Source organism: Chrysoperla carnea, chromosome 1 (assembly GCF_905475395.1).
Source record: "Chrysoperla carnea chromosome 1, inChrCarn1.1, whole genome shotgun sequence".
Classification (NCBI taxonomy): domain Eukaryota; kingdom Metazoa; phylum Arthropoda; class Insecta; order Neuroptera; family Chrysopidae; genus Chrysoperla; species Chrysoperla carnea.
Window position 1 is genome coordinate 138,371,262 of NC_058337.1, and position 26,227 is coordinate 138,397,488.

The 26,227-nt window shown below is 34.2% G+C and overlaps 3 protein-coding genes across 3 annotated transcripts in view; 1 reads left to right on the forward strand and 2 right to left on the reverse strand.

Moving 5' to 3' along the window:
• Window positions 1-19,380, forward strand: part of LOC123295469 — a 99,156-nt gene extending 79,776 nt beyond the window's left edge. The window contains exons 2-4 of the mRNA XM_044876844.1: window positions 13,851-15,867; window positions 16,225-16,472; window positions 19,371-19,380. Coding sequence (XP_044732779.1) covers window positions 13,897-15,867; window positions 16,225-16,472; window positions 19,371-19,380 — 2,229 coding nt within the window. The 5' untranslated portion in view covers window positions 13,851-13,896. The remainder of the gene's footprint in view (window positions 1-13,850; window positions 15,868-16,224; window positions 16,473-19,370) is intronic.
• On the reverse strand, window positions 24-12,503 carry LOC123295461. Its single transcript, XM_044876831.1, has 4 exons — window positions 11,756-12,503; window positions 11,395-11,696; window positions 10,570-11,324; window positions 24-504 (listed from the first exon to the last, which is right to left on the reverse strand). Exons 1-4 carry the CDS (start codon window positions 12,501-12,503, stop codon window positions 24-26), a joined length of 2,286 nt encoding a protein of 761 aa, XP_044732766.1.
• Window positions 19,381-19,596: 216 nt separating the features above from the next.
• On the reverse strand, window positions 19,597-20,511 carry LOC123295478 (chaperone protein HtpG). Its single transcript, XM_044876856.1, has one exon. It carries the CDS (start codon window positions 20,509-20,511, stop codon window positions 19,597-19,599), a length of 915 nt encoding a protein of 304 aa, XP_044732791.1.
• Between the last annotated feature and the right edge of the window lie 5,716 nt (window positions 20,512-26,227).

The window sequence follows — 26,227 nt, forward strand, 5'->3', positions numbered from 1 at the left end:
ATTAAAGCTAATTAAGTTAAAAGCTATAATTTAGCTTTTTGTACAATATCATTAAGTCTTTTTGAGAAAGCCCCTGTATCTGCTACCGGTTCACCCTCTAAAATACAAGCTTGATCAAATATTAACTTAACTAGCTCCTCAATATTTTTATAATTCGGTTTTAAGTCATTAAATATTTTTTCTATGATCTTATTTTTGGGATTCAGCTCTAGATTTTTAGCGGATGCAGCAGCTATTTGCTTCTGCTCGATCAAAAATCGCTCCATACGAATATCCATAGCAGCTTCACTAACGGCAAGACAAGCAGGGCTTGAAGTCAGTTTTTTAGATATTTTAACATCCTTAACTAAACTCCCTAAAGTCTCTTTAAAATAATCAGTTAATGATTTATATTCATCATCAGATTTTTTCTCATCCTTATTTTTCTCTTCTGGTGATGAAGTAGCTTGATCTACATCAATATCGCTTCTTGTAGCCGACTTAATCGCATGTCCTTTATATTCGCTATTAACATTTACCCAAAAATCATCAACAGTATCGGTAAATAATAACACATCAATATTTTTACTTAATAACCCCTCTATTTGTGGGCTTGAAAGTAGTTTGTCAGGATTATCACCACTTAAATAATATATAGTATTCTGCCCATCTTTAAAGGCAGTAGTATAGTCACAGCGGTTTCAGCGCAGTTTGGAAAAGGGCAAACCTAGGTGAATGTTGGAAACCTCGGAAGTTGGATGACGTCATTGACCAATAGTAAATCAAGATGGCGTTGGGAGGTGTGGTGGGGCGTGGCTGACAGAGCGTTAGTGTGTTTCTTGGCGGAAGTGGGGCTTAAAGTGGTGGGCATGGTTGACAGGAGTGTGTTTCTTGGAAGTGGGGGTTAAAGGGGGCGGGAATTGGACGTTAGATGAGATAATCGAGCCCAAATTCAGCTCAGTTGGATGGTACACTTTTCCAAAAAGGGCAAACCTCGGTTGAATGCGAAGTTGGAGGGGATAGATGACGTCATTGACCAATAGTAGCGCTGTAAAAATCAAGATGGTGTTGGGAGGTGTGGTTTGGGTGAGGGATGACATAAACGGGACTTGACCAATAGTGATGGGGAGTGAACGGGGGGCGGGACGTTGACATAAGTCAGCAATTCTCAAGAATATGTTGAAATAGATTTGACCTTGAAAAATATGATATCATCATCCTGTTACAAGTTCAAACTTGTTTGAAATAATTTTACACGTGACCGGATGTTAATATTTTTTTTATTTATTTTTTTTTTTTTTATTGAGTTAGCGATGTAATATGACACTTGAAATTTACATAATAAAAATACATGTTCAAACTTGTTTGAATGGACTTTGATCTTAAAATAATTTTACACGTGTACATTACTCAGCAATTTTCAAGAACATGTTGAAATAGATTTGACCTTGAAAAATATGATATCATCATCTTGTTACAAGTCCAAACTTGTTTGAAATAATTTTACATGAGTCAAAACACGTGACCGGATGTTAATATTTTTTTTTTATGATTAAGCGATGTAATATGACACTTGAAATTTACATAATAAAAATACATGTTCAAACTTGTTTGAATGGACTTTGATCTTAAAATAATTTTACACGTGTCAGCAATTCTCAAGAATATGTTGAAATAGATTTGACCTTGAAAAATATGATATCATCATCCTGTTACAAGTTCAAACTTGTTTGAATAAAAATACATGTTCAAACTTGTTTGAACATGTTTAAACTTGTTTGAATCGCATTAGATCTTAAAATAATTGTACACGTGTTATGAGATTAGATAATAATTTCTGCTGGTGGGGGGGATTTTTGGAGTGGTGGTAATCATATAAAAAAGGCGCTCGACATTACGGTAATATCAGTTTTCATTAAATATTCATAATATTAATCAAAATGAATAGAGCAGAATTAAAATTATTAGATAGTTGTTTAGTGCGACCATGCATAAAAATGGACGACTTGCCACTGAAAAAAAATTAAAAATACTAAAAATGGAGCTGATTCTAACGATACATGGGCCATCAATAAAAGTTTTACTGGATATAAGCCTAGATGGCACAGAAAACGAGGGGGTTTTTCTACCATCTAGGTTTGCAGTGTTGACGGACAACATGATTAAATTATTTAACACAAAACCGGGGTATTTGATGGTGGAGGAGAAAATTGGAAGAAGTCACCAACTGAGACTGCGCCTATTCGAAGACGATGGTGATAGTGATGATGATGATGATGATGACTATGTTCAAGAACATCAAAATTTTTAACAAATCATTCCTATATTGAATTTTATTACTGCAAGATATATATATTTTATTGTTATTGTTATAAAAAAATTGTAAAGTTTATGTTTTTGATATTTAAAAAAAAAAATAATACTAAATAAATTATGGATATTTTTGTAAAAAATGGTGTTTATTTTAATTCATTACAATTATGGGGTACAATGTCGCTACAAAATCATATTGATCTGTTTCAAAATTCGGAGATGATTTACCCAGAATATTTTAATGTGAGTATTGTTTGATAAGATCTGTTTAGAAAATTGTAGCCAAATATTTTTATAGATGGAATTTTATCAACTTATGGAGGCATGTCGATGGAGTATACCTACAAAGTTAATCGACACATTACGGTATTCTTATTTAGAAGTAGATGATTGCTTTCATATTGCTGCATTTATAGTAAGAAATTGTTTGGATGCAATCTTATTTGTAAATTATGCGAAAAAGTTCAACTACTTTAAAAGAGATTTCAATCAGTTTGAAATATTACTAAATGAATGTTGTGATGATCTTACTCATGGAAGTAACTTGAGAAAAAATTGGGGTACATACGATATCCGCCGAAAACAATGGATTGGTGATAGTGCTAGACATGATGAGAGAATGTTTTTATGGTATGAACAAATAGATCCTAAAATTCTCTGTAGAATGCTATACCAACAAATGGATGGTGGAAATATACCGAAATGGTTCGAGCCATGGATATGTGCTACAAATTGTAATGAAATAGACAGATGTGATTGTGGAAGAAATAGTGATGATCATGATTGTATATAGAAATAAAAACATGAATATGATTGTCTATGATAAGTTTTTTTTTTAAATGTGTTTGTATTTACAATAAAAAACACCTATAATTTAATTAATCATTGTTTTGTTTTATCTCTGAAATGACCTCACCACCTTATTTTCAGGTTATAAATACACCTTGTTTGTGATAATTATATTCGCACCATCAAGTAATTTTGAGTAATAAACATGAATCAAAAAACATTTGTATTACAACAATATTTTTATATTGTTTTGTGTTAGTTAAAAATTGCTTCAATAAAATTTCATGAACCTAGTCTAATATATATTCATATATTAAAACACAAATATGTTCACAAAAGCGGTCCACTATGACAAAATTTTTTTGTTACAAGTATGTTCACAAAAACTTTCCACTATAAAAGGAGACTTTTTTTATCAATATATGAATCATGTAAAGAGTCGAACCCTAACCACCTGACTTTAACGTTAGATCCATGTTTAGCTAAGATCTTTTCCACTATATAAATGTTTGGATCGTGAACTTTTTGTAATTCTTCAGCATAGAAACCACCCTTTATATCTTCGTTGTTGTAATCCTTCAATAAATATGTTCTTGGGTTTGTAAGTTTCACCTCGTGAATGGTGAATATTTCTGGTAACTACTCCGATTTTATAAGTTTTTGTTAAAAACTACTCCGATTTTATAAGTTTTTTAACAAAATTGATTTGATAACTGCTTTAATACTCTGATTTTTTCAATTTTTTTAGTAAAATTTTATATCTGCTTTAATACTCTGATTTCTCAGTTCATATCAGGTTCATATCCAAATCTAACGGGACAGGAGAAAGAGAATTCTCCAGAATATGTTGAAATAGATAACATCTAACCTTGAAAAATATTGTAATTTGACACTTTAAATATACATGATAAAATTCAAGACACGTGACCGGATGTTTATTTTTTTTTATGTTGAAATAGATAACATCTAACCTTGAAAAATATGATATCATCATCCTGTTACAAGTTCAAACTTGTTTTAATCGACTTAAAATAATTTTACACGTGACCGGATGTTAATATTTTTTTATGATTAAGCAATGTAATATGACACTTGAACGTGTTAGATAATAATTTGCAAGTCTGAATTCCAAGAAAAGAATATTATGAGTCAGCAATTCTCAAGAATATGTTGAAATAGATAACATCTAACCTTGAAAAATATTGTAATTTGACACTTTAAATATACATGATAAAATTCAAGACGCGTGACCGGATGTTTAATTTTTTTTTATGTTGAAATAGATAACATCTAACCTTGAAAAATATGATATCATCATCCTGTTACAAGTTCAAACTTGTTTTATTCGACTTAAAATAATTTTACACGTGACCGGATGTTAATATTTTTTTATGATTAAGCAATGTAATATGACACTTGAACGTGTTAGATAATAATTTGCAAGTCTGAATTCCAAGAAAAGAATATTATTAGTCAGCAATTCTCAAGAATATGTTGAAATAGATAACATCTAACCTTGAAAAATATGATATCGTCATCCTGTTTCTTAAAATAATTTTACACGTGTTATGAGATTAGATAATAATTTCTGCTGGTGGGGGATTTTTGGAGTGGTGGTAATCGTATATAAAAAGGTGCTTTACATTGCAGGAAACATCAGTTTTATAACAAATACTTATTAGTTAATATTATAACTATAGTAAAAAATAAAAGTTGAAAATGAACAAACAAGAAAAAAAAAATTTTAGACAGTTGTTTACTACGACCGTGTGTAAAAATGAAGAATTTGCCAATTAAAGAAAAACTAACAATTTTAAAATTGGAGCGATTAATGACGAAACTTGGAGCATCCATAAAGGTGACAGAGGAGGTGAGCCGGGGTGGTGAGGTTAGAGAGGAGGCGGTGTTTCTACCAGGTCAATTCGCTTCAATGACCGATAACACGCTTCAATTATTTAAGAATAAAGCGGGGTACTTGAGGGTGGAGGGGAAAATTGGAAGAAGTCACCAATTAACGCTGCGCCTATCCGAAGACGATGTTAACGAAGATTGTGTTGACATCGAAGAAGAAAGTCAAGCATTATTTTAAAATCATTCCTATATTGAATTTTGTTACTGCGAGATATATATATTTTATTGTTATACATCAGAAATTTCTGAATAAAAAATCATTTTATAAAATCTATGTATTTTTATTTTTAAATATTTATAATACAATACTGTTTTTTTAAATAAGAAACTTACAAAAAAAATAATATTTTTACAATGTGATATTTTTTATTTTTTTTATAAATCACAAGTATGTTCACAAAAGCGGTCCACTATGACAAATGTTTTTTTTTGTTACAGGTATGTTCGCAAAAACGTTCCACTATAAAACGAGACTTTTTTTTTTTTATCAATATATGAATTGTGTAAAGAGTCGAACCCTAACCACCGGACTTTAACTTTGGATCCACGTTTAGCTAAGACCTTTTCCACTAAATAAATGTTTGGATCGTGAACTTTTTGTAATTCTTCGGCATAGAAACCACCCTTTATATCATCGTTGTTGTATTCCTTTAGCAAATATGTTCTTGGGTTTGTAAGCAGATACAGACCAGTATTAAACAGGTTAAAACCAGTATTAAACAGATACCGACCAGTATTAAACAGGTCAAAACCAGTATTAAACAGATACAGACCAGTATTAAACAGATACAGACCAGTATTAAACAGGTAAAAACCAGTATTAAACAGATACAGACCAGTATTAAACAGGTTAAAACCAGTATTAAACAGACACAGACCAGTATTAAACAGGTTAAAACCAGTATTAAACAGATACAGACCAGTATTAAACAGGTCAAAACCAGTATTAAACAGATACAGACCAGTATTAAACAGGTCAAAACCAGTATTAAACAGATACAGACCAGTATTAAACAGGTTAAAACCAGTATTAAACAGATACAGACCAGTATAAAACAGATACAGACTAGTATTAAACAGGTTAAAACCAGTATTAAACAGATACAGACCAGTATTAAACAGGTCAAAACCAGTATTAAACAGGTTAAAACCAGTATTAAACAGGTCAAAACCATATTAAACAGATACAGACCAGTATTAAACAAGTTAAAACCAGTATTAAACAGGTCAAAACCAGTATTAAACAGATACAGACCAGTATTAAACAGGTTAAAACCAGTATTAAACAGATACAGACCAGTATTAAACAGGTTAAAACCAGTATTAAACAGATACAGACCAGTATTAAACAGGTCAAAACCAGTATTAAACAGGTCAAAACCAGTATTAAACAGATACAGACCAGTATTAAACAGGTCAAAACCAGTATTAAACATATACAGACCAGTCTTAAACAGGTCAAAACCAGTATTTAACAGATACAGACCAGTATTAAACAGGTCAAAACCAGTATTAAACAGATACAGATCAGTATTAAACAGGTCAAAACCAGTATTAAACAGGTCAAAACCAGTATTAAACAGATACAGACCAGTATTAAACAGGTCAAAACCAGTATTAAACAGATACAGACCAGTATTAAACAGGTTAAAACCAGTATTAAACAGATACAGACCAGTATTAAACCGGTCAAAACCAGTATTAAACAGATACAGACCAGTATTAAACAGGTCAAAACCAGTATTAAACAGATACAGACCAGTATTAAACAGATACAGACCAGTATTAAACAGGTCAAAACCAGTATTAAACAGATACAGACCAGTATTAAACAGGTCAAAACCAGTATTAAACAGATACAGACCAGTATTTAACAGGTTAAAACCAGTATTAAACAGATACAGACCAGTATTAAACAGGTCAAAACCAGTATTAAACAGATAGAGACCAGTATTAAACAGGTCAAAACCAGTATTAAACAGATACAGACCAGTATTAAAAAGGTCAAAACCAGTATTAAACAGATACAGACCAGTATTAAACAGGTCAAAACCAGTATTAAACAGATACAGACCAGACCCCAAGGTAGTGTATTATAGGAACCAAGTATAATGTATCGCTTGTCATCATAAGGACTAAGAGCAATTTTTGTTTGAGTTTGAGTATAAAGTTTAAGTTTTTCAGATTTAATAAGGTTTTGATTAACCGATTTCTCTTTAAAGTTCTCCAAACATTCAACATAATCTTCAAATGTTATTTTCGTACTAAGAACCGATCTTTTAACTCCCTTAGCCTTTTTTGTTAACCCAATATTATTAGATTCTTGTACAATATTCCCATGTTCAAATGCGGCATCATCATGTGAGTAATGGTTGAAAACGAGGTGTATTTTGCTATATAAAATTCATTAGATCTACATACATGTATTCATTTTATCAATTTTATTCCGATTTTGCTCCGACTTTCGCCGATTTTACTCCGGTTTTCACTGATTTTACTCCGACTTTCGCCGATTTTACTCCGGTTTTCACTGATTTTACTCCGACTTTCGCCGATTTTACTCCGGTTTTACTCCGGTTTTCACCGATTTTACTCCGACTTTCGCCGATTTTACTCCGGTTTTACTCCGGTTTTCACCGATTTTGCTCCAACTTTCACCGATTTTACTCCGGTTTTACTCCGGCTTTCACCGATTTTACTCCGGCTTTTTAATTTTTGATAAAGTTATTATAAACTTGTTATTTAATTATATTTGTTTTCCTCAAGTAATGGATTATAGATAGTATTTCTCTTCCGATGTTTTTAGAATGTGGCCTTCTTAATTTACCAATTAATATATTACGATCACTATTGGAATCAATATTTTTTTTTCATAAGTTTTCAATACTAGGTTGAAAAAAACTGTTTAATACTGGTTTTGACCTGTTTAATACTGGTTTTGACCTGTTTAATACTGGTTTTGACCTGTCTAGAAAGAGACCTGTTTAGAAAGAGACCTGTTTAGAAACAGACCTGTTTAGAAAGAGACCTGTTTAGAAACAGACCTGTTTAGATACAGACCTGTTTAGATACAGACCTGTTTAGATACAGACCTGTTTAGATACAGACCTGTTTAGAAAGAGACCTGTTTAGACACAGACCTGTTTAGATACAGACCTGTTTAGATACAGACCTGTTTAGAAACAGACCTGTTTAGAAAGAGACCTGTTTAGAAAGAGACCTGTTTAGAAAGAGACCTGTTTAGATACAGACCTGTTTAGAAAGAGACCTGATTAGAAAGAGACCTGTTTAGATACAGACCTGTTTAGATACAGACCTGTTTAGATACAGACCTGTTTAGATACAGACCTGTTTAAATACAGACCTGCTTAGAAAGAGACCTGTTTAGAAACAGACCTGTTTAGAAAGAGACCTGTTTAGAAACAGACCTGTTTAGAAAGAGACCTGTATATTTATTGAAGGATAACAGCAACGAAGATATAAAGGGTGGTTTCTATGCCGAAGAATTACAAAAAGTTCACGATCCAAACATTTATTTAGTGGAAAAGGTCTTAGCTAAACGTGGATCCAACGTTAAAGTCAGGTGGTTAGTGTTCGACTCTTTACACGATTCATATATTGACAAAAAAGTCTTATTTTATAGTGGACCGTTTTTATGAACATACTTGTAACAATAAAAAATTTGTCATAGTGGACCGTTTTTGCGAACATATTTGTGTTTTATAAAAAAAATAAAAAATATCACATTGTAAAAATATTATTTTTATTGTAAAATTTTATCTATAACATATAAAAACAGAGTTGTATTATAATAATATTTAAAAAATATATATTTATAAATTATCGAAAATACATTATAATTATTATTCTGAAAAGTATAAAAACAGAGTTGTATTTTAATAATATTTAAAAAATATATATTTATAAATTATCGAAAATACATTATAATTATTATTCTGAAAAGTGTGCATTGTCATCATCATCATCATCATCATCATTATCTTTCTTCATAAGATAATTTTCAATTATTTCTTTCACTTGAACATAGTCGGATAACTCGTCTGATGTAAATACACTGTAGTAAGATTGTTCAAAAATGGATAGTCCTACAATTCCATCTGTTTGTCCAGAGTGGATATTTTTTAAAATCCAGTTCCAAATTTGTTTGTCTTCATCGTCTGACGATGGGGAAAATTTCACTTCTAAGCCCATTTGTTCTACCTTATCAATAAGGAAGTTTAAAGTTTCCGGTCGACCACATTTAATTGCCATATTAACTAATGTTTTAAAATACTTTGTTAACACATTGTTTATAGTACTTAAACTACAATCATCTTTAATCATATTAACAATACAGTTGTTATCACTATTATGATTACCAAAGTCTTGCATTTTGTATGTTTTAACTAACACTAAATTGTTTTCTACAATAATTCTACCTAACTATCAGTTTTTTTGACACCCCCACCACTACTCTATCAATTGTTCATGCGCACTACTCTATCAATTGTTTGTACACCTATCACAATACCAAACCACTTTGAGGATCATCACAACAGCAGGACACATTTCTGAAACAACAGCAAAAATTAGCTAAATATTAAAAACAAAAAATATAAAATACTTACACTCAACAAATAATGCTATAGTGGCCCCATGGTTTTGTTTCACATGAATTGTGAGTAATGTATCGTTTTTGGTCAAATGGTGATAAGCCCACTTTCTGCTGTTTGATGGTATGAATTTTGTGGCGCTTCGATCGAATGCTTTGTTGATGATTATATGATTTGATCATCAAAAGTAAGCTTTCGAATTGCTGACTTCTTGAGACCTTTTGATTTTTTCGTCTCTGTCTTGTTTTGCACCCGAACTGTATACATCTTACTTCGCAATCCAACAAATTCCAACATTACTTCACCGTTGTTTTCATCAGACATTAAACCTTTTACTTTCTTATTACGAAGCGGTATTTTATAGATGTTATCAGGTGCGAAGTCAGCAGTATCAAAGCGATCAATATCCTGCCTCATGAAGTCATAGACGGAAATATTTGATATATCATAAACTAAACTGTCGGTATCTGTGTATAAAAGCTTAACATTTTCACGACCGTATCGAGGGTACATGTAATTATAATGAAAATCATACACATACGTCTTCGATACATCCAAAATAGTGAAGCCTACATAGATTGGTTTGTTTAAAAATATTTCAGTCTTTTTCAACTCTACAATACTGACGTCATTATCGAGCACTGTCATACTATGAAAATTGGGCTTAGCAATCAATTTTTTTACTCCATGCTTTCCATCCCAATTTTTTCGTATGTAAACAACCCGGTGTTTTCTAATATTCTCCATGGTTTTACCGAATATTGCATTGATCATCAATTTGAACAATGATTTTTCAAAATCATTCGTTGCGTTCTTACGCATTTCGGTATTGAAATCAATGTATGATTTCAACCATGGAGATTGATCAAACTGTAACACACGATGGTATTTTGTTACTTTCACACCAAGTTGTATATATAATTTTAAAATTCTATAGTGCACGATATATCTGGTCTTGTTGTACAGAGTTGTAAGCAGGTATTTTTGTTTTGAGCCTGGTGGTTTTGCTATCTCCGGACATGGTGGTAGATCGCTAAAGTAATCATGCAGATTTTGGGGTATTTCCAGATCCACTTCTAAAATGAAACCGATTGGTGAATCGTCTGCAATTTCCATGACGTCTGGTGTGTCAACCCACTCGAAATTTCCAGTGGGTAAAGATGTAGACATTGCTGCTCCATATTCATTCACCACATCGTAATACATCAAATAATGTTGTGTTTCATTTGGATTATACCCCTCTGTCATGTACTTATTATTAGCTTTTGCATAGCGATTAGAGCAATGACTCACACCACCTCTGATTCCCCTCTCGATAAACAGAAACTTATCTACATCAGTGAACAATTCCAGTTTCTTATCGGTGTATTTCAACATGGCTTCCCATGTGTAGCCAGCTAGTGTATAAGAGTGAGCTGGATCAAGGCCATATTTATGCAAACAAGTTTTACGGAAATTTTCAAAAATGTCCGCAAGTAGAAACACATCAGTTTTCATATACAGGTCAGAGTATTCACCTAGTGTATGTAAACCAAATGTATTCCATACTTGTATAGCATGATTATAATCCTGATCCGTTATGTGCTCATCTGTTAATGCACTGTAGAACGCCTCTTTTGTGGGTAAGCTTACCTCATCAAGACGTTCCCAACTAGACATGTATTCATAAGGAAATACACCTTTTCTTGTTAACAATTGAAATTGATCATCATCACTGACCTGCAAATAAAAAAAAAGATACGGCTCTGTATAAAGTATTTATTTATTTATATTTTTTTTTATGACTTACCTCTCTATGCAAAATAGTTTTTGTATCATTATCTAAATAGGAAGCCAGATTATCTAATTTTTCAGAGAGAAACTTAAAGGAATCAATGAATCGTAATTGAATGTCCGAGACGTGTTTGGTAAAACTGATGTACTTTTCTTTGTTGATGGGCAACACATCAACATGGCCATCGAATTCTGTTAGCAGAGGTTCTATTATAAAATGTGCATCATATCCGCTTAAATTATGCATCACAACAGGTATCACCTTTGAAGTTTGATAATTTAAGTTACAAATTTGGTGTGCTGGACCTCTGTAATAACCTGTAAAATAAATATTTAAATTAGATAAAATTTTAACAGTAATAAATATTAATACATACCTGTGATGTGTGAATGGTCACGCACACGGATACTATTTGTTGGTGTAAAAGATTTTTTACAAATATGACACTTTTCTGCACACAGAAACTCCATTTCTTGTTCGATGGTGAGCGGTGTCATTGGTTCAACATGTTTAATTTTCTTTTCCAATGTATACGCAACCTGTTCCAGTTCTTTAACAAACCATTTTGCGCAATCAGTACCACGGTATGCCTTATAAAACGATTGGTTGGGATCATGGGTACAATGAACATAGTAACCTACACTGTAGGGTACATGTTTTTGAATATTTTGTGTATAAGACCCATGATCCATTTCCATGTCTTCATGATGTTGTGGTACCAATAACGCCTCAAAATCTGCATATACAATATATGGAATTGGTTCTTGATGAGAAAATTTCTGAAACTCAACGAACCGCTCGTCATCAGTTTCAGGCATTCGTACCCGCACCGCTTCTTTTTCACCACAATTTACTGAATGCTGTTGGAGTTTGATTTCTGTAGCAAAATAGTTGAGACATCGATCACATAAAAATATTTTATGCTCGAATTTTGTTATACCCGATCGACACAACTTTGCTAAATTTTTTATCCAGCAAAAGTGGTGACTGTTCCCATTCTCCACAGCCAATAGATGAATTTTCTGCCCCGCAGTGTTCGAACTAACGCGTACAGGGAAAATTTCCAAACCATGTATAAACGTATCTTTGTAGCCGTACGCGTTAATCGATAGCTGCGGGTTCATCTTTTCAAATTTATTAATTTGATCTAGAGACATGGGAAACTTTAATCCATCATATTTTAAATGATATTTATAGTGCGGGTACTTAGTTGAACGTTGAGGATCCTTTTCAATCGGGTAAAGTGCTGACATTATCGACCATAAAAAGCAATGTTGGTCTTTATTCTGGACATTAATCACAGCCAATTTATTTTTGATGACTGGTGGTAGTTCACAAAATGTTCCAGCTGTGATCGGAGAGTACTTATTCATGTGGACTCGAATATTTATGATCATGTCAAGAGCCCAACCGCTATCGCGTTCCTGGAATTCTTCCAATTTTTTCAACAAATAGTTTTTGACATGATCAGTGTACCACTCCTGCATGTCCGTGGTCAGATACATTTCCTTGGCCGACGTTATAAAAGTTTTCAAATCCTCCTCTTTGGTGGTGGGCCTAATGAAATTGCCCGTGAACATAATATACACCTGAAATAAAATTCAAGATCTCATTAGACTATTTAAATTATAAATCTTAAATTTTACTTACCTTGAGGGGATGCTTCACTAGCTCACGCCGAACGTGTCTTCTAAACATTGGAAATGCCCGGTTGAAAAATATATTTGGATCTTTATAATCCAAATTTGTAATCATACCAGTCTTCACCCTGCCCTGATGGTGGGTTTCAATTGTCTCCCAGATTAGATGTCGATTTTGTTTTTTGGTGACTCCACCACCTTGCTTAACTAAATCTAATCGCAGTCGGTGAAGTTGCCGCTGGTATGATTTACAAAGTCCAATATTAGCTTCAAGACGCAGAGGATTTTCTTTCTTTAATATCAACATCTTTTTGAATAAGCGGATGTTCTGCTTATTAAGTATCATCCATCGCTCAGCTTCCTCCACCGTCTTGATGAGCCTCAACGCTCTCTCCACTTTCTTCATCATATCAGTGCTACCACCTTGAGGTACCACGTTTAGCGTCTGCATAACATTTTGTTCGTAGGTGTCCATCTTTCAAAAAAATTATATTTAAGTTTCACAATAATATTTTAAAAATTTTACACTTACCGTTATATTTTCAAATACTAAGCAAAATATACGTTACCGAACGTTCAACACTAAAGTTAACTTACAAATGAGTAATATTTGTTTTTTTTTATAAAATATATAGACTAAGTTTAGAATAATAAATATACCAAAAACAAAATAATAATAATAACAATAATAATAATAATAATAATAATAATAATAGGGGCAGGCAATCCCTAGCGGGGCAGGCAATCCCTAACCTCACGTCCGAGCCTAACAATAGGACACGTGCCATACCCGGTAACCATCAATCCCGCTCAAAGTGATGGGCTAACGAGGTGGGTCCGTGCTGACTCAGCGGAGCTAAATGAGTCAAATCCAAAAATGTCAAATTTGAGAAGTAGATTTTTCGGTCCTCAGGCGGGTAGTAGTCGACCCAGTCCTACAGAACCCCGCCCCCCTGCAGGTGACGCTTCTACCTTACCTATAGGGGGTAGCTCTCATGGATATGAGGGAGAGCAATCAAATTTGGCTTTGGATCCCAGGCTAGTCCCGGAGACTAGACGTGCCGCTGACGACGAAGAGCCATCTCAAGGCACTTCTCAAGAAAGTCGAGCGAGCACACAAAACAGTCGTCTTCAGCGCTTTCAATGGACGAAGGCACTTAAGGCTGACCTGCTCACTTGCTACGAGGCAAGTGAACCATCGAGACGTGGCTATATGGGCAGGATGCACACCCTCTGGTGCGAAAAGCATCCCGAACTTTCCCATATGAAAGCGCAACATCTACGCGATCAAGTATCCCGTCTCAAAAAAACCGGATTTGACAAACCCCGAACAGGAATTGAGAAACGATGCAGGACTACGCAAGCGGAAGTAAATCGAGGGAATGAGATAGTGCCGGCTGCTACTGGTGTAGTTCATTCTACACGTGAGACATTAGTTGCTGAGACACAGGATGGAATATCTCAGGATGAGCCAGTATTAGAGAGTGAGAGATCTGATACTGAGACACAGGATCGGGTATGTCAAAATACCCCACCACCACCTGTGTTAGAGGCTTCACCACCTACGCCTCTGATACCCGGAGATATCCCAGCACTACCTGTGTTAACGGCGGAAACAGCCACGCCACTCACTTCGACCACGGAAGCGAACGTAGAGGAAACTCCGATCCTTCCTGCTGAGCCACCAAACACTCGTTTGGAAGAGCTTAAAGAACGGTTTCAAAATATCCTGTTCATAACCGATAATGACCTTTCCAAACGCAAACGTCCAAAGTATCGCAAAACGTTTGCCAAAGCACAAGACCTTGCTTTAATCAACCAGATCGTCGACGATCATCTAAATCACACAAGTAGCCTACTCGAAATCGATAGCTCAGTCTATGCTGCAATGTGTGCTCTTTCTCCTGCCCCCAAGTCTACTGAGACAGCCGAGGAGAAAACATGCAAGCGTATAGAGCAACTTGACTCCAAGTTGACCCCTCTTCGACAGACGGTATCACGTATCGAGTGTGTGTTAGAGTACCAGAAAGCTGGTAAACCCTTCACCCCAAAGGTGCGAGCCTTCGCGCGTGAACTCAGGCACCAACACCACACACTAAACAAGGGTATCCTGCTCACTATCAAGCAGCGAAACATTGAAAAGATACGTGCACTAGCTCTCGCTCGAAAAAAGCTAGTTAAACGCGAGAAGTGTATTCGAGAGAACAAGATCTTTGTATCGAATCCTTCCCGTTTATTTGCAAAACCCCCTTCTCTCGTCGAGAATCCACCTTCGATAGAGCAAATCGATGGCTACTGGCGTGATTTATATGAAAAGTCGACCAGTGTAGATAAAAATATAAGACCAATCAAACTGTTCGAAAGGTTCTGCAACGCGCGCCTAGCAGAACAAGCGGTCCTAACATCTGTTACCGCTGATGAAGTATCCCTTGCTTTCAAAGGCAAGAAGAATCATTCGGCGCCTGGCATGGATGCTGTGTCCAACTTCTGGTGGAAACGTTTAACTTCCACACACGCACATCTTGCTAGGCATTTTACTTCATACATCCTTGGGTTCGGGACCTTTCCAACGTGGTTCGCGGAAGGACGAACAGTTTTGATTCCCAAGAAAGGAGACCTTTCAGTTCCGAGCAATTATCGCCCGATTACATGTCTCAATACCGTGTACAAAGCGTTCACCTCCATTCTTAATGAACGCATACTCACAACCATAGAACCGGTTTGGCAGATGATATACGAGCAACGCGGCTCCAAACGAGGTATATCAGGTTGCAAAGATAATCTTCTTGTTGACAGATGTATCTGTCAAGACGCTCGTCAGTATCAGCGCGACCTGAGTATGGCCTGGGTGGATTATAGGAAAGCATTTGACACTACCTCTCACCAACTCATACTGGTGCTGCTCAAATGTTTGAAAATTCACCCCGATATCATCAGATGCATCGAAGAGCTGTTACCTTTGTGGAAGACCAAATTTACCATTAGATGTGGTAAACGTACTGTCTCAACAGATCTGGTAACGTATAAGCGTGGTGTCTATCAAGGCGACAGCCTTAGCCCGCTTTTATTCTGCATCTCCCTTATGCCCCTTTCCTTGCGCTTGCGAGAAGAAACTGGTTACCGTTGTGGTCCCCCGGCAGATAGGAAGCATCAGGTAACTCATCTATTCTATATGGATGACCTGAAACTTTATGCTTCTTCTCAGAGCAGTCTATCTCAAGCTCTCAAAGCTGTCCATCAGTACACGAAGGCTATTGGCATGGAATTCGGACTTGATAAATGTGCCGTCATTCATTGTAAGAGGGGTCGTGTCCCTGATTATGATGCAGACGTGCAGCTCACAGATGGAAGCATCGTGAAACATCTCGATGAAGAAGAGCTCTACACATATTTGGGTGTCGGTGAAAACCACATTCAAAGTGTGTCTACTGTCAAAGAAGCTCTTCGCGGCAGGTATAGGCACCGTCTTCGACAAATCTGGCAATCAGAATTGTCTGGGATCCATAAGATCCGTGCTACTAATATGCTTGCAATACCCATCCTTCTCTATTCTTTTGGTTCCATCAAATGGACAATAGAGGAGCTTAAGGAACTTGATAGAGGCACTCGCAAACTCATGAACGTTAATCGTAGTTTGCACCCACGCGCTTCTGTACCCCGTAACTACCTCCCACGCCAGCAAGGAGGTAGAGGTCTCCTATCCGTTGAATGTCTACATGATAGGGTAGTTTTAGGAATAGCTTGTCAGGTCATAAATAGTTCTGACCCTCTTATGGAACTCGTGCGCGATCATGAGTTACAGGGTAAAGGAGCATTCTTGTTCTCTGCAGCACAACATGCAGCGTCTAAATTGGGCCTTGCTTTTGATCCGTCTAATCGTGATCTTGATGATAACGTGATCCTTCTCTCCAAATCTCGACTTCGTTTAGCTGTAAAACGAGCTGAAATACGCTCCCTCTTCGAGGATCATCGGCATCGTGACCATCAGGGAATGTTCTACCGTCATCTAGACTCCTGTGGTCTTTCCGTTGATCTTACGTTCTCTTTTCTGCGATCAGCTGGACTCAAGTCCGAAACAGAAGGCTTTATCATCGCTGCCCAAGATGGTGTGATAGCGACGCTAACTCACCTAAAGTATGTATATAAGAAAGCAGTCTCCACCACTATGTGCAGAGCGTGCAAATCTCAGCCGGAGACGCTGATGCACCTCATCTCGGCATGTCCTTCTTATGCCACGAACACCTACATACATCGCCATAACGCTGCCCTCCGCGTGCTGTACTACTTCTTGAGACACAAGTATGAAGTGGACCCTACGCCAGTCCTACCATATGCTCCAGGCGAGATCGAGTCCGTCGTCAAGAACGAGAAATGTATTATCTTCTGGAATTTCTCGTTTCCAACTACCAGGCAGCTCTCTGCTACTAAGCCTGATATAGTGCTCCAGGATATCTCATCTAAGACTATGTACGTCATCGAGTTCTCTGCGCCTGCAGAAACGAACATAGTCACGAAGGAGGAGCAAAAACGGACTAAATATCTTGATCTCTTACAAGAACTACGACAACTACACCCTGGCTACTCAGTCAAAATGGTTGTCCTCATTATCGGTTGCCTAGGCGGAATTCGTCCCACTCTCGAGACGAATCTATCTCAAATTCCGGTCTGCAGGTCTCATCTTCGTCACCTTATCTCTTCTATGCAGAAGGCTGTCATTATAGGCACCCTTCGTACATTGAGATCGCATCAGACTGTCTTCAAGTAACAGCCCTTGAAGTTTCTTTTTTTTCTTTTTCTTTTCTTTTCTTTCTTTTAGTAGGTTCCACATCGCTGCGGTGCAGGGACGGAGCTTGCTTGACCAGGACATTAGACAGACTTACGTACCACCGACTCGGAAGACAGACGGACCAACGGACTTCGCGTGGACTGACGGACGTACAGACTACACGGCCACAAGTCAGTGAACTTTCTTCAAAAGACGTAGCTGCCTTGTGAAGATTTATGTCTCTCAAGGAGATGGGAGGTTCTGGGGTGTAAATCCTGTATCCTCTCTCCCTCCTTGGCAGGCATGAATTCGTTAATTTCAAATTTTAAATAATAATAATAATAATAATAATAATAATAATCACTTTTTATAGCATTATCCCCACCACTAAAAAAGTTGTAATTTGATATTTTTATAATCGTAATTCAAACTAATTATTTTTACTTGGAATTCAGACAAGTTTAAACAAGTTCAAACAAGTTTGAACATGTATTTTTATTCAAACAAGTTTGAACTTGTAACAGGATGATGATATCATATTTTTCAAGGTCAAATCTATTTCGACATATTCTTGAGAATTGCTGACACGTGTAAAATTATTTTAAGATCAAAGTCCATTCAAACAAGTTTGAACATGTATTTTTATTATGTAAATTTCAAGTGTCATATTACATCGCTTAATCATAAAAAAAAAATATTAACATCTGGTCACGTGTTTTGACACATGTAAAATTATTTCAAACAAGTTTGAACTTGTAACAAGATGATGATATCATATTTTTCAAGGTCAAATCTATTTCAACATATTCTTGAAAATTGCTGAGTAATGTACACGTGTAAAATTATTTTAAGATCAAAGTCCATTCAAACAAGTTTGAACATGTATTTTTATTATGTAAATTTCAAGTGTCATATTACATCGCTGACTCAATAAAAAAAAAAAAAAAAAAAATTAACATCCGGTCACGTGTCTTGAATTTTATCATGTATATTTAAAGTGTCAAATTACAATATTTTTCAAGGTCAAATCTATTTCAACATATTCTTGAAAATTGCTGACTAATGTCAACGTCCCGCCCCCCGTTCACTCTCCGCCACTATTGGTCAAAGCCAATGATGTCATCAATGCTTAGGTAGCCATTATTCCCCAACACCACACCTCCCGACGCCATCTTGATTTACTATTGGTCAATGACGAGGTTTCCAACATTCACCTAGGTTTGCCCTTTTTGGAAAAGTGTACCATCCAACTGGGCCAAAACGTACATGATGTCAACGTCCCGCCCCCCGTTCACTCCCCACCACTATTGATCAAGTCCCGTTTATGTCATCCCTCACCCCCACCACACCTCCCAACGCCATCTCGATTTTTACAGCGCTACTATTGGTCAATGACGTCATCTATCCCCTCCAACTTCGCATTCAACCGAGGTTTCCAACATTCACCTAGGTTTTTCTTTTTTGGAAAAGTGTACCATCAAAGCGGGGTTACTTGAGGTCAAACTGCGCTGAAACCGCTGTGACTATACTACTCAAGGCACTTCTAAATATACATACTTCTAATAACTTTTCATGATCTGTTGTAGCCTCACATAACCCTTCCTTTACAGCTCCGCCAAAATTAGTCCAAAAATTATTATATTCATCCATCGCCTCTTCTTTCTTTTTCTTAAGTTCTTCTAGCACTCTTTAAGTAATAGCGTTTTTGATTTTCTCAAGTATGTTATTATGTTGCAACGATTCACGGCTTATATTCAGCGGTAAATCCTCTGAATCTACCACTCCTCGTAAAAACCTTAGATATGATGGGATTCAATCAATATCCACATCAGAAATAAATACTCTTTTTATGTATAATTTTACTCGTCTTTTTCGATCAGGATGGAATAAATCATAAGTTTTGCTTGATGGGATAAATAGCAGATTTGTAAACTCTATAGCTCCTTCATTTTTATTATGCATAGTAATCCAAGGATCATCCACCGCATAAGATAAGCTTTTATAGAATTCTTTATATTGCTCTTCGGTAATTTCTGATTTTGATCTTGTCCATAATGCTGATGCAGAATTTAGTTGTATTTCGTTATTATCCCCCTCATCAAAGAAATATATTGGCACAGCTATATGATCGGAATAGCTTTTAACTATATGTTTTAATCTAAAATGATCAAGGAAACTATCTTCTTCCTTTTTAATGTGTAGAGCAATTTCCGTTGCTCTGCTTAATTCTCTATCTGAGCTTGATACAATATATTCGCCTTCGCCTTCCGATTCCCAAACATATACTTTATCTTCGCCAGCTTTTCTTGAAGTTACAGTGACCTTATCAGCTACCATAAAGCTTGAGTAAAAACCAACGCCAAACTGACCAATTAGCATATTATCTTTTTTAGAATCACCTGAGAGATTCTTAAGGAAATTTGCCGTACCCCATCTTGCAATAGTGCCTAGATTCTCGATTAAATCCTCTTTATTCATACCGATTCCGTTATCACGGATGATAACCTGACCATTATTTTTATCGACTTTAACAGTAATTTTAAAGTTAGAGTCACCGGCTACTAATTCAGCGTTGCTTTGAGATAAATAACGCAGCTTATCACAAGCATCAGAAGCGTTAGAAATCAATTCCCGCATAAAAATCTCTTTATTACTATAAAGAGAGTGAATCATTAAATTTAAAATCTTACCAACTTCGGCATCAAATTTCTTTTTTTCTTGTTTCATTACTTAAATCCAATTTAAAATTCTTTTTATTTAATATAGGGTTTTCAAATCAAATTTAAATACTCCTCATCAAAATTTTTATTAAAATTGTTTTTAAGCTGTTAGTATGACCTTTAGTAATTTCTAAATTACTCCGCAATAATTGCCATTCTTTTGCTAAAAAATTTATGATCTCTTCGTTAGCTTTGCCTTGTTCCGGCAGTGCTTTTATAGATAATTTTAGATGGGGGATATCATTAATTATAATAAATTCTTTGATGTCATTACTTTTGGCAGCCGCCTTAACTTTTATATTTAAAAATGCTGTTTTTGATAAAGGATTATAGATAAAAAATTTCATGGTAAATAACGTAACAGTTGAAAATTATAAAATTTAATTTTTAATGCCTTGTGAAAATTCAACTAAATCTATTTATGAATTCTACGAACAAATATCAAGCACTTATCACTCAGTTACAAAAAAACGATCCTAAACTTGTACATCTTGAGCTTAAAGATATAGATTTAACAATATTGCAGCTAGAAGAAATAGCAAGTAAAATCCAGAACAATGATTTTATCGGTAATGTAAGCTGGGGAAAAATGCCTAATTCTTCCAGTGATTTTATACAGAAGATAGAAAATAAAATAATTTTAAACAATCAGAATTACAAGCAGCACCCTAGCGATTTTATTCACGGGTTACTTAGCTTGCATGCTTATAAAGATTCTAAACCACAGGAAAAAGTAACTTTTGAAAATTCTAAATATAATCAATATTTAAAAGATGGGAAGATATTTAAAATATTTAGCGAGTCTAAAATAGGCAGATATTACGCCGTGGCATATGTAAACGACAAGACCAAACAAATAGTATTTGCTCATCAAGGTACTACATTTGAGGGATGGGATTTGCTAAAAACAGACTCGCCACTTAAGGTTCACTTAAAAAGTATTTTAGGCGGGCAGATATAGCCAAACCACTATAAATCAGTTATGAGTAATTATTTCTAAATACTGATACAGTATATATAATATACTAAAATGGTATAACTATTTTATAGTGGTTTAGCTATAGTAGCAGAACAAGCAGCAGCATATCAGACTACGCAGGAAATCACCGAATATGCTAAAAAGCATGACTATAATCTATCTTTTACGGGTTATTCTTAGGTGCATGGTTTGCAGAATTAAGCTTATATTTTGCTCATCAAGATTTTAACTATTACAAAGGAAAAGCTATAACGTTCGATAGTCCTGGCTCTGCAAAAGTTATAGGTAGTTTTAAACCCAATATAATTAGTCATAAAACTCATTTTGATATAAGAAATTTAGACATAACTACTTATCTATCTGCTCCGAATTTTGTAAATACTAGTAACTCTTATATTCATAAGGCATATAGATTATTTCCTGAAATTACGGCTACCGAGTATAGCAGTAAAATAATAAATACCTTGAATAAAGCCATCCCAATTAAAAATTATATTTCTTTACTATCATTAAGTAGCGACTTACTTACTTCAATGCTGGATGCCTTTGATCCCGAAACCGGTAGACCTATAAAATATGAACAGATAATAGATTGGCCTTGTATCAAATATGAACCTAAAGACAATCCGTTAGGAGATAAGTTATTTTATTTTGTGCCTGTTAATAACACAATTAAATATTTGGCAAGCGATCTAGCAGATAGAGGCATAACGGCAACGACATTAGGAAGTTTTCTTGAGGTAATTAATCAATTTGTCAGCGGTAATGTCGCAATTGAGCAAATTTTAGAAGTTTACAAGCATTTAGAAAACCCTGAACAACTAAAGGGAAACAATCAATTTGAGCTTTCTTACCAAGGTCATTACCGCTCGCAGGAAGTAAATTTGTCTGAAGATGTAGCTAATATAAATGATAAAAGAAACGGTGATTGGTATTTATGCCAACTAGCATAGCAGAACTAAACCTTGAAGTAAAAGAGATACCAAACTTAGCTAGAAAGCAATTAAAGATTATAAAAGAACAATATGCGATAGAACATAAAAATGACAAAGATTATATATTTATAAAATCATCTAATATTAAGGTGGATGATTTAAGGGAGCAAATTTTAAGATTAGTTGAAGTGAGTCATGAGGCAAAAAATATTGAAAGATCGTAATGTTTATTCTGCCGGTTATATAGGGAGTGTAAACAGTAATTTACCTATTTTATCAATTCATAACCTTATTCATCGTGAAGAAGCATTTAAACAAATCGATAATGCTTTAAATCGATTAATACCTATAAAATTAATGAAGCATATAGGCAACTTGCTAAAGAGCTTGCCATTTATATAACAGATAAAAAAGAGGGAGAGATAATAAGATTAGTCTATAATAAAATTGCAAATTTAAATTCAAATACATTATTTATTTTTGATAATGTCGAAGCATATAAAGATATTGAACTTTATATTAACGGTATAATGAATATACCCAAAGATAAAGTACAAACCATAATTACTACTTAAAATAATAAGCTAAGTGATGATATAACAAATATTGAATTAAAACCTTTTAATATAAAAACAGCAATAACATATTTAGAAAATTCCTTAGGAAATAGGATTAATAATGAAGACATTAACGATTCAATAGCAGAGTTAGGCAATAAAGATGAAGTATTGCCATATAGTTTGTCCAAAGCGGTAGCATATTTAAAAGAAAATAAATTACTTAAAGTAAAAGATTATCTTAATTTTCTACGTAATAATAAAGATGAACAACCTGAGACAATATTATTGTTGGAAATACTAGAAAAATCATCGCTAGCTTGGTTAATATTACAATATTCTGCATGTTTAGACCCTGACTTTATCAGTATAGATATTTTCAAAGAATTATTTTTATTAGATGAAGAAAAATTGCAAGAACCTATAAAAAGATTAGAAGAATTATTGTTAATGAATTTAATATATCAAGATAGACAAGCAGGCTTACAATTACATGGACTAGTACAGTCTGCAGTAAAAAGATATGTAGATAGACATAAAGAACATGCAATAGATAAAAAAGAAGTTTTTGTGAGATTAATAGAAGTACTAGATAATTTATGTCCAATATTAACAGATGTTCCAAGCAAAGATTGGGAAAATGCTAAATTAATTTATCCTCATGTAATAAAAATATTAAATATACATAAACTTAGCAAAGCAAGCTTATATAAAAAAGTGGGGTATTATAATGATCATATATTATGTAAATTTAAAGAATCATTAGAATATCACGAGGAAGCTTTAAAGAGATATAGGGTACTGTATTCAGGTAATCATCCTTATATTGTTATTTCTCTCAAAAATATTGGTATAGCTTATCAAAAATTAGGATAGTTTTCAAAAGCACTAGAATATTTAGAAAAAGCCTTGAAGATAAGGCAAATGGTATATCAAAACAACCATCCTTATATTGCTAACTTGCTTAATTGTATTGGGACTGTTTACAGTAACCTAGGATACTCATCTAAAGGACTAGAATGTTTAGAAGAAGCCTTAAAGATAAGACAAGCATTATATCAAGTTGATCATCCCGATATTGCAAATTCTCTTAATAATGTGGGCTTAGTTTATAAGGATTTGGACAATATTTCTAAAAGGCTAGAATATTTTAAAAAAGCCTTAGAGATGAAACAAAAATTATATCAAATTGATCATCCTACAATTATTACCTCCCTTAATAATGTAAATACAGTTTATGATAAATTAAACCATATCTCTAAAGAACTAAGATATAAAGAAGAAGCGTTTAGGATATAATGGACTGAGAATATAATGGACTGAAAAAATTGGACAAAAAAAGAGTTAGGTTATCTTGGTAATAAGTTAGAATAAAGAAATAACTTATAGGAGATAAAATGACTAAGAAACAGATACGGAATTTCAGTGCTGAAGAGAAGACAAAGATAGTGTTAGAATTATTCAAAGAAGAAGTAACAATATCACAGTTATCGTCTAAATATGAGGTGAGTAGCAATAGTATATCACATTGGAAGAAGCAATTTTAATCAAATGCAGCAATAGCATTTGAAGCAGCTAAGGTAGTGAGTGAATATCAAGAACAAATTAAAGAACTTAAGGAGCAAAATGATGCGTTGGCAAAGGTTTTAGGAAAAACTACAATTGAGAGAGATTGGGCTGTGGGAAAGCTAAGAAGCTTGGATTTATCAAATAGAAAGAGTCTTGTCATATCCAAGCTAGAACAGTTACCAAAGACAAGACGATGTGAATTATTAGGGGTTAACCGTTCTTCAACATATTATAAAGTAGAAGGACTTAGTAGCTATAATTTAGATATATTAAATAGAAGAGATGAGATATATACAGATAATCCAGAATTTGGTTATCGTTATATATATATATATCAGCAATTATTAGAAGATGGTTTTAAGATAGGTCGAGACCGAGTGCTAAAATCTATGAGATTCATTGGTATTGAAGCGATATACCCTCATAAAAAGAAGTCAACTACTATAAAAGATAGTGAGCATAAAATATACAGCTACCTACTTGATAAATACTAGATTACAACTATTAAAACTAAGAAAGTAGTTGTTCCTACTGCTAATAAGGTCTGGAGCGGAGATATTACATATATTCGCACTAACGGGGGCTTTGTGTATCTAGCATCCATTATAACGCCAGTTTAGGATAAGGATGTTTGAGTATCATCTAAAAACGCTAAAGATTTTCTAGATTTATTTAAATTAAAAGCATTGACACAAGAAAGTATATGAACTAAGAAATTAACAGGGGAGCGATGTCTTGAATGTTCAAGGTTCATGCTGTTTTTCAGTACATTAAATACTGATTCAATAATTGATCTACTTTTCAGTAAGATTTTATCCTCTATATCTAATAAATGATTTTTCATGTCCTTGCGAATCCCAGTAAATAACCGTAGTCCACGACTAAATAATTTAGCAGATAATGTTTTAGAAATATAAGCCTTATCCCCAAATAATCTACCACATAGTCCCATGGTAATTGAGTCTACAGCAGACAAATCACTAGCATTACCCTTTGTTATTTTAATGCCATAATCTGCTCTTTATTATTAATTACAATATGTAATTTAAATCCCATAAACCATCCATAACTACTCATACCTATTTTAGCAATGCCACTAAACACTTTATTACTATTTGTTCGTTTTTCATGGCATATAGTGTTGCGGGATTTATGTTTTGGTGAGGTAATTAGAAAAAAAAAGAAACGAATTTTTTCTCTTCCCAAAATTTAAATACTTAATTGATTCTCGACTTGCGTCGAGAACAAGAAATAAGCCTCAGCCAAAATTCCTCGCAACCCCCAGAACACTTAGATTAATATTTACCATACCAAAAAAAAAATATTAAACAGTGTTACTAAAGGGAAACATCCCGGTTTGAAACATTCAAAATAAAAAATATGTTTAACATTTTTACTAATGTTTAAAAAAAACCGAAACAGATCAATTTACGTGCTAGGCCCAAAGATAACGCCGAAGGCGATTACCCCCCAGAAAGTCATAAAAAGACAAATAAAAAGTCTACGTTTAAAATAAAAAAAATATAAAGTTAGTTTATTTCATTAATTCAAAAAATATAAAATGATTTACATAACGTAATTGAAAAATTATAAATTCACAAGGCGTCAGCCATTTTTTTTTAACTTACATGAAATTTCACATGTTGAATTTAAAGCCAAAATACAAAGTTTTTGAAAAACATC

What these genes read in the sequence shown, in the direction of transcription:
- LOC123295461 (XM_044876831.1), bottom strand. Translation starts at nt 12,503, where the DNA reads ATGAACCCGCAGCTATCGATTAACGCGTACGGCTACAAAGATACGTTT. An exon ending in AAACTATTTTGCATAGAGAG is followed by an intron (nt 11,325 to 11,394) that starts GTAAGTCATAAA and finishes TTTTATTTGCAG; the next exon opens with GTCAGTGATGATGATCAATT. An exon ending in AAATACCTGCTTACAACTCT is followed by an intron (nt 505 to 10,569) that starts GTACAACAAGAC and finishes AAATGTTAATAG; the next exon opens with CGAATATAAAGGACATGCGA.
- LOC123295478 (XM_044876856.1), bottom strand. Translation starts at nt 20,511, where the DNA reads ATGAAACAAGAAAAAAAGAAATTTGATGCCGAAGTTGGTAAGATTTTA.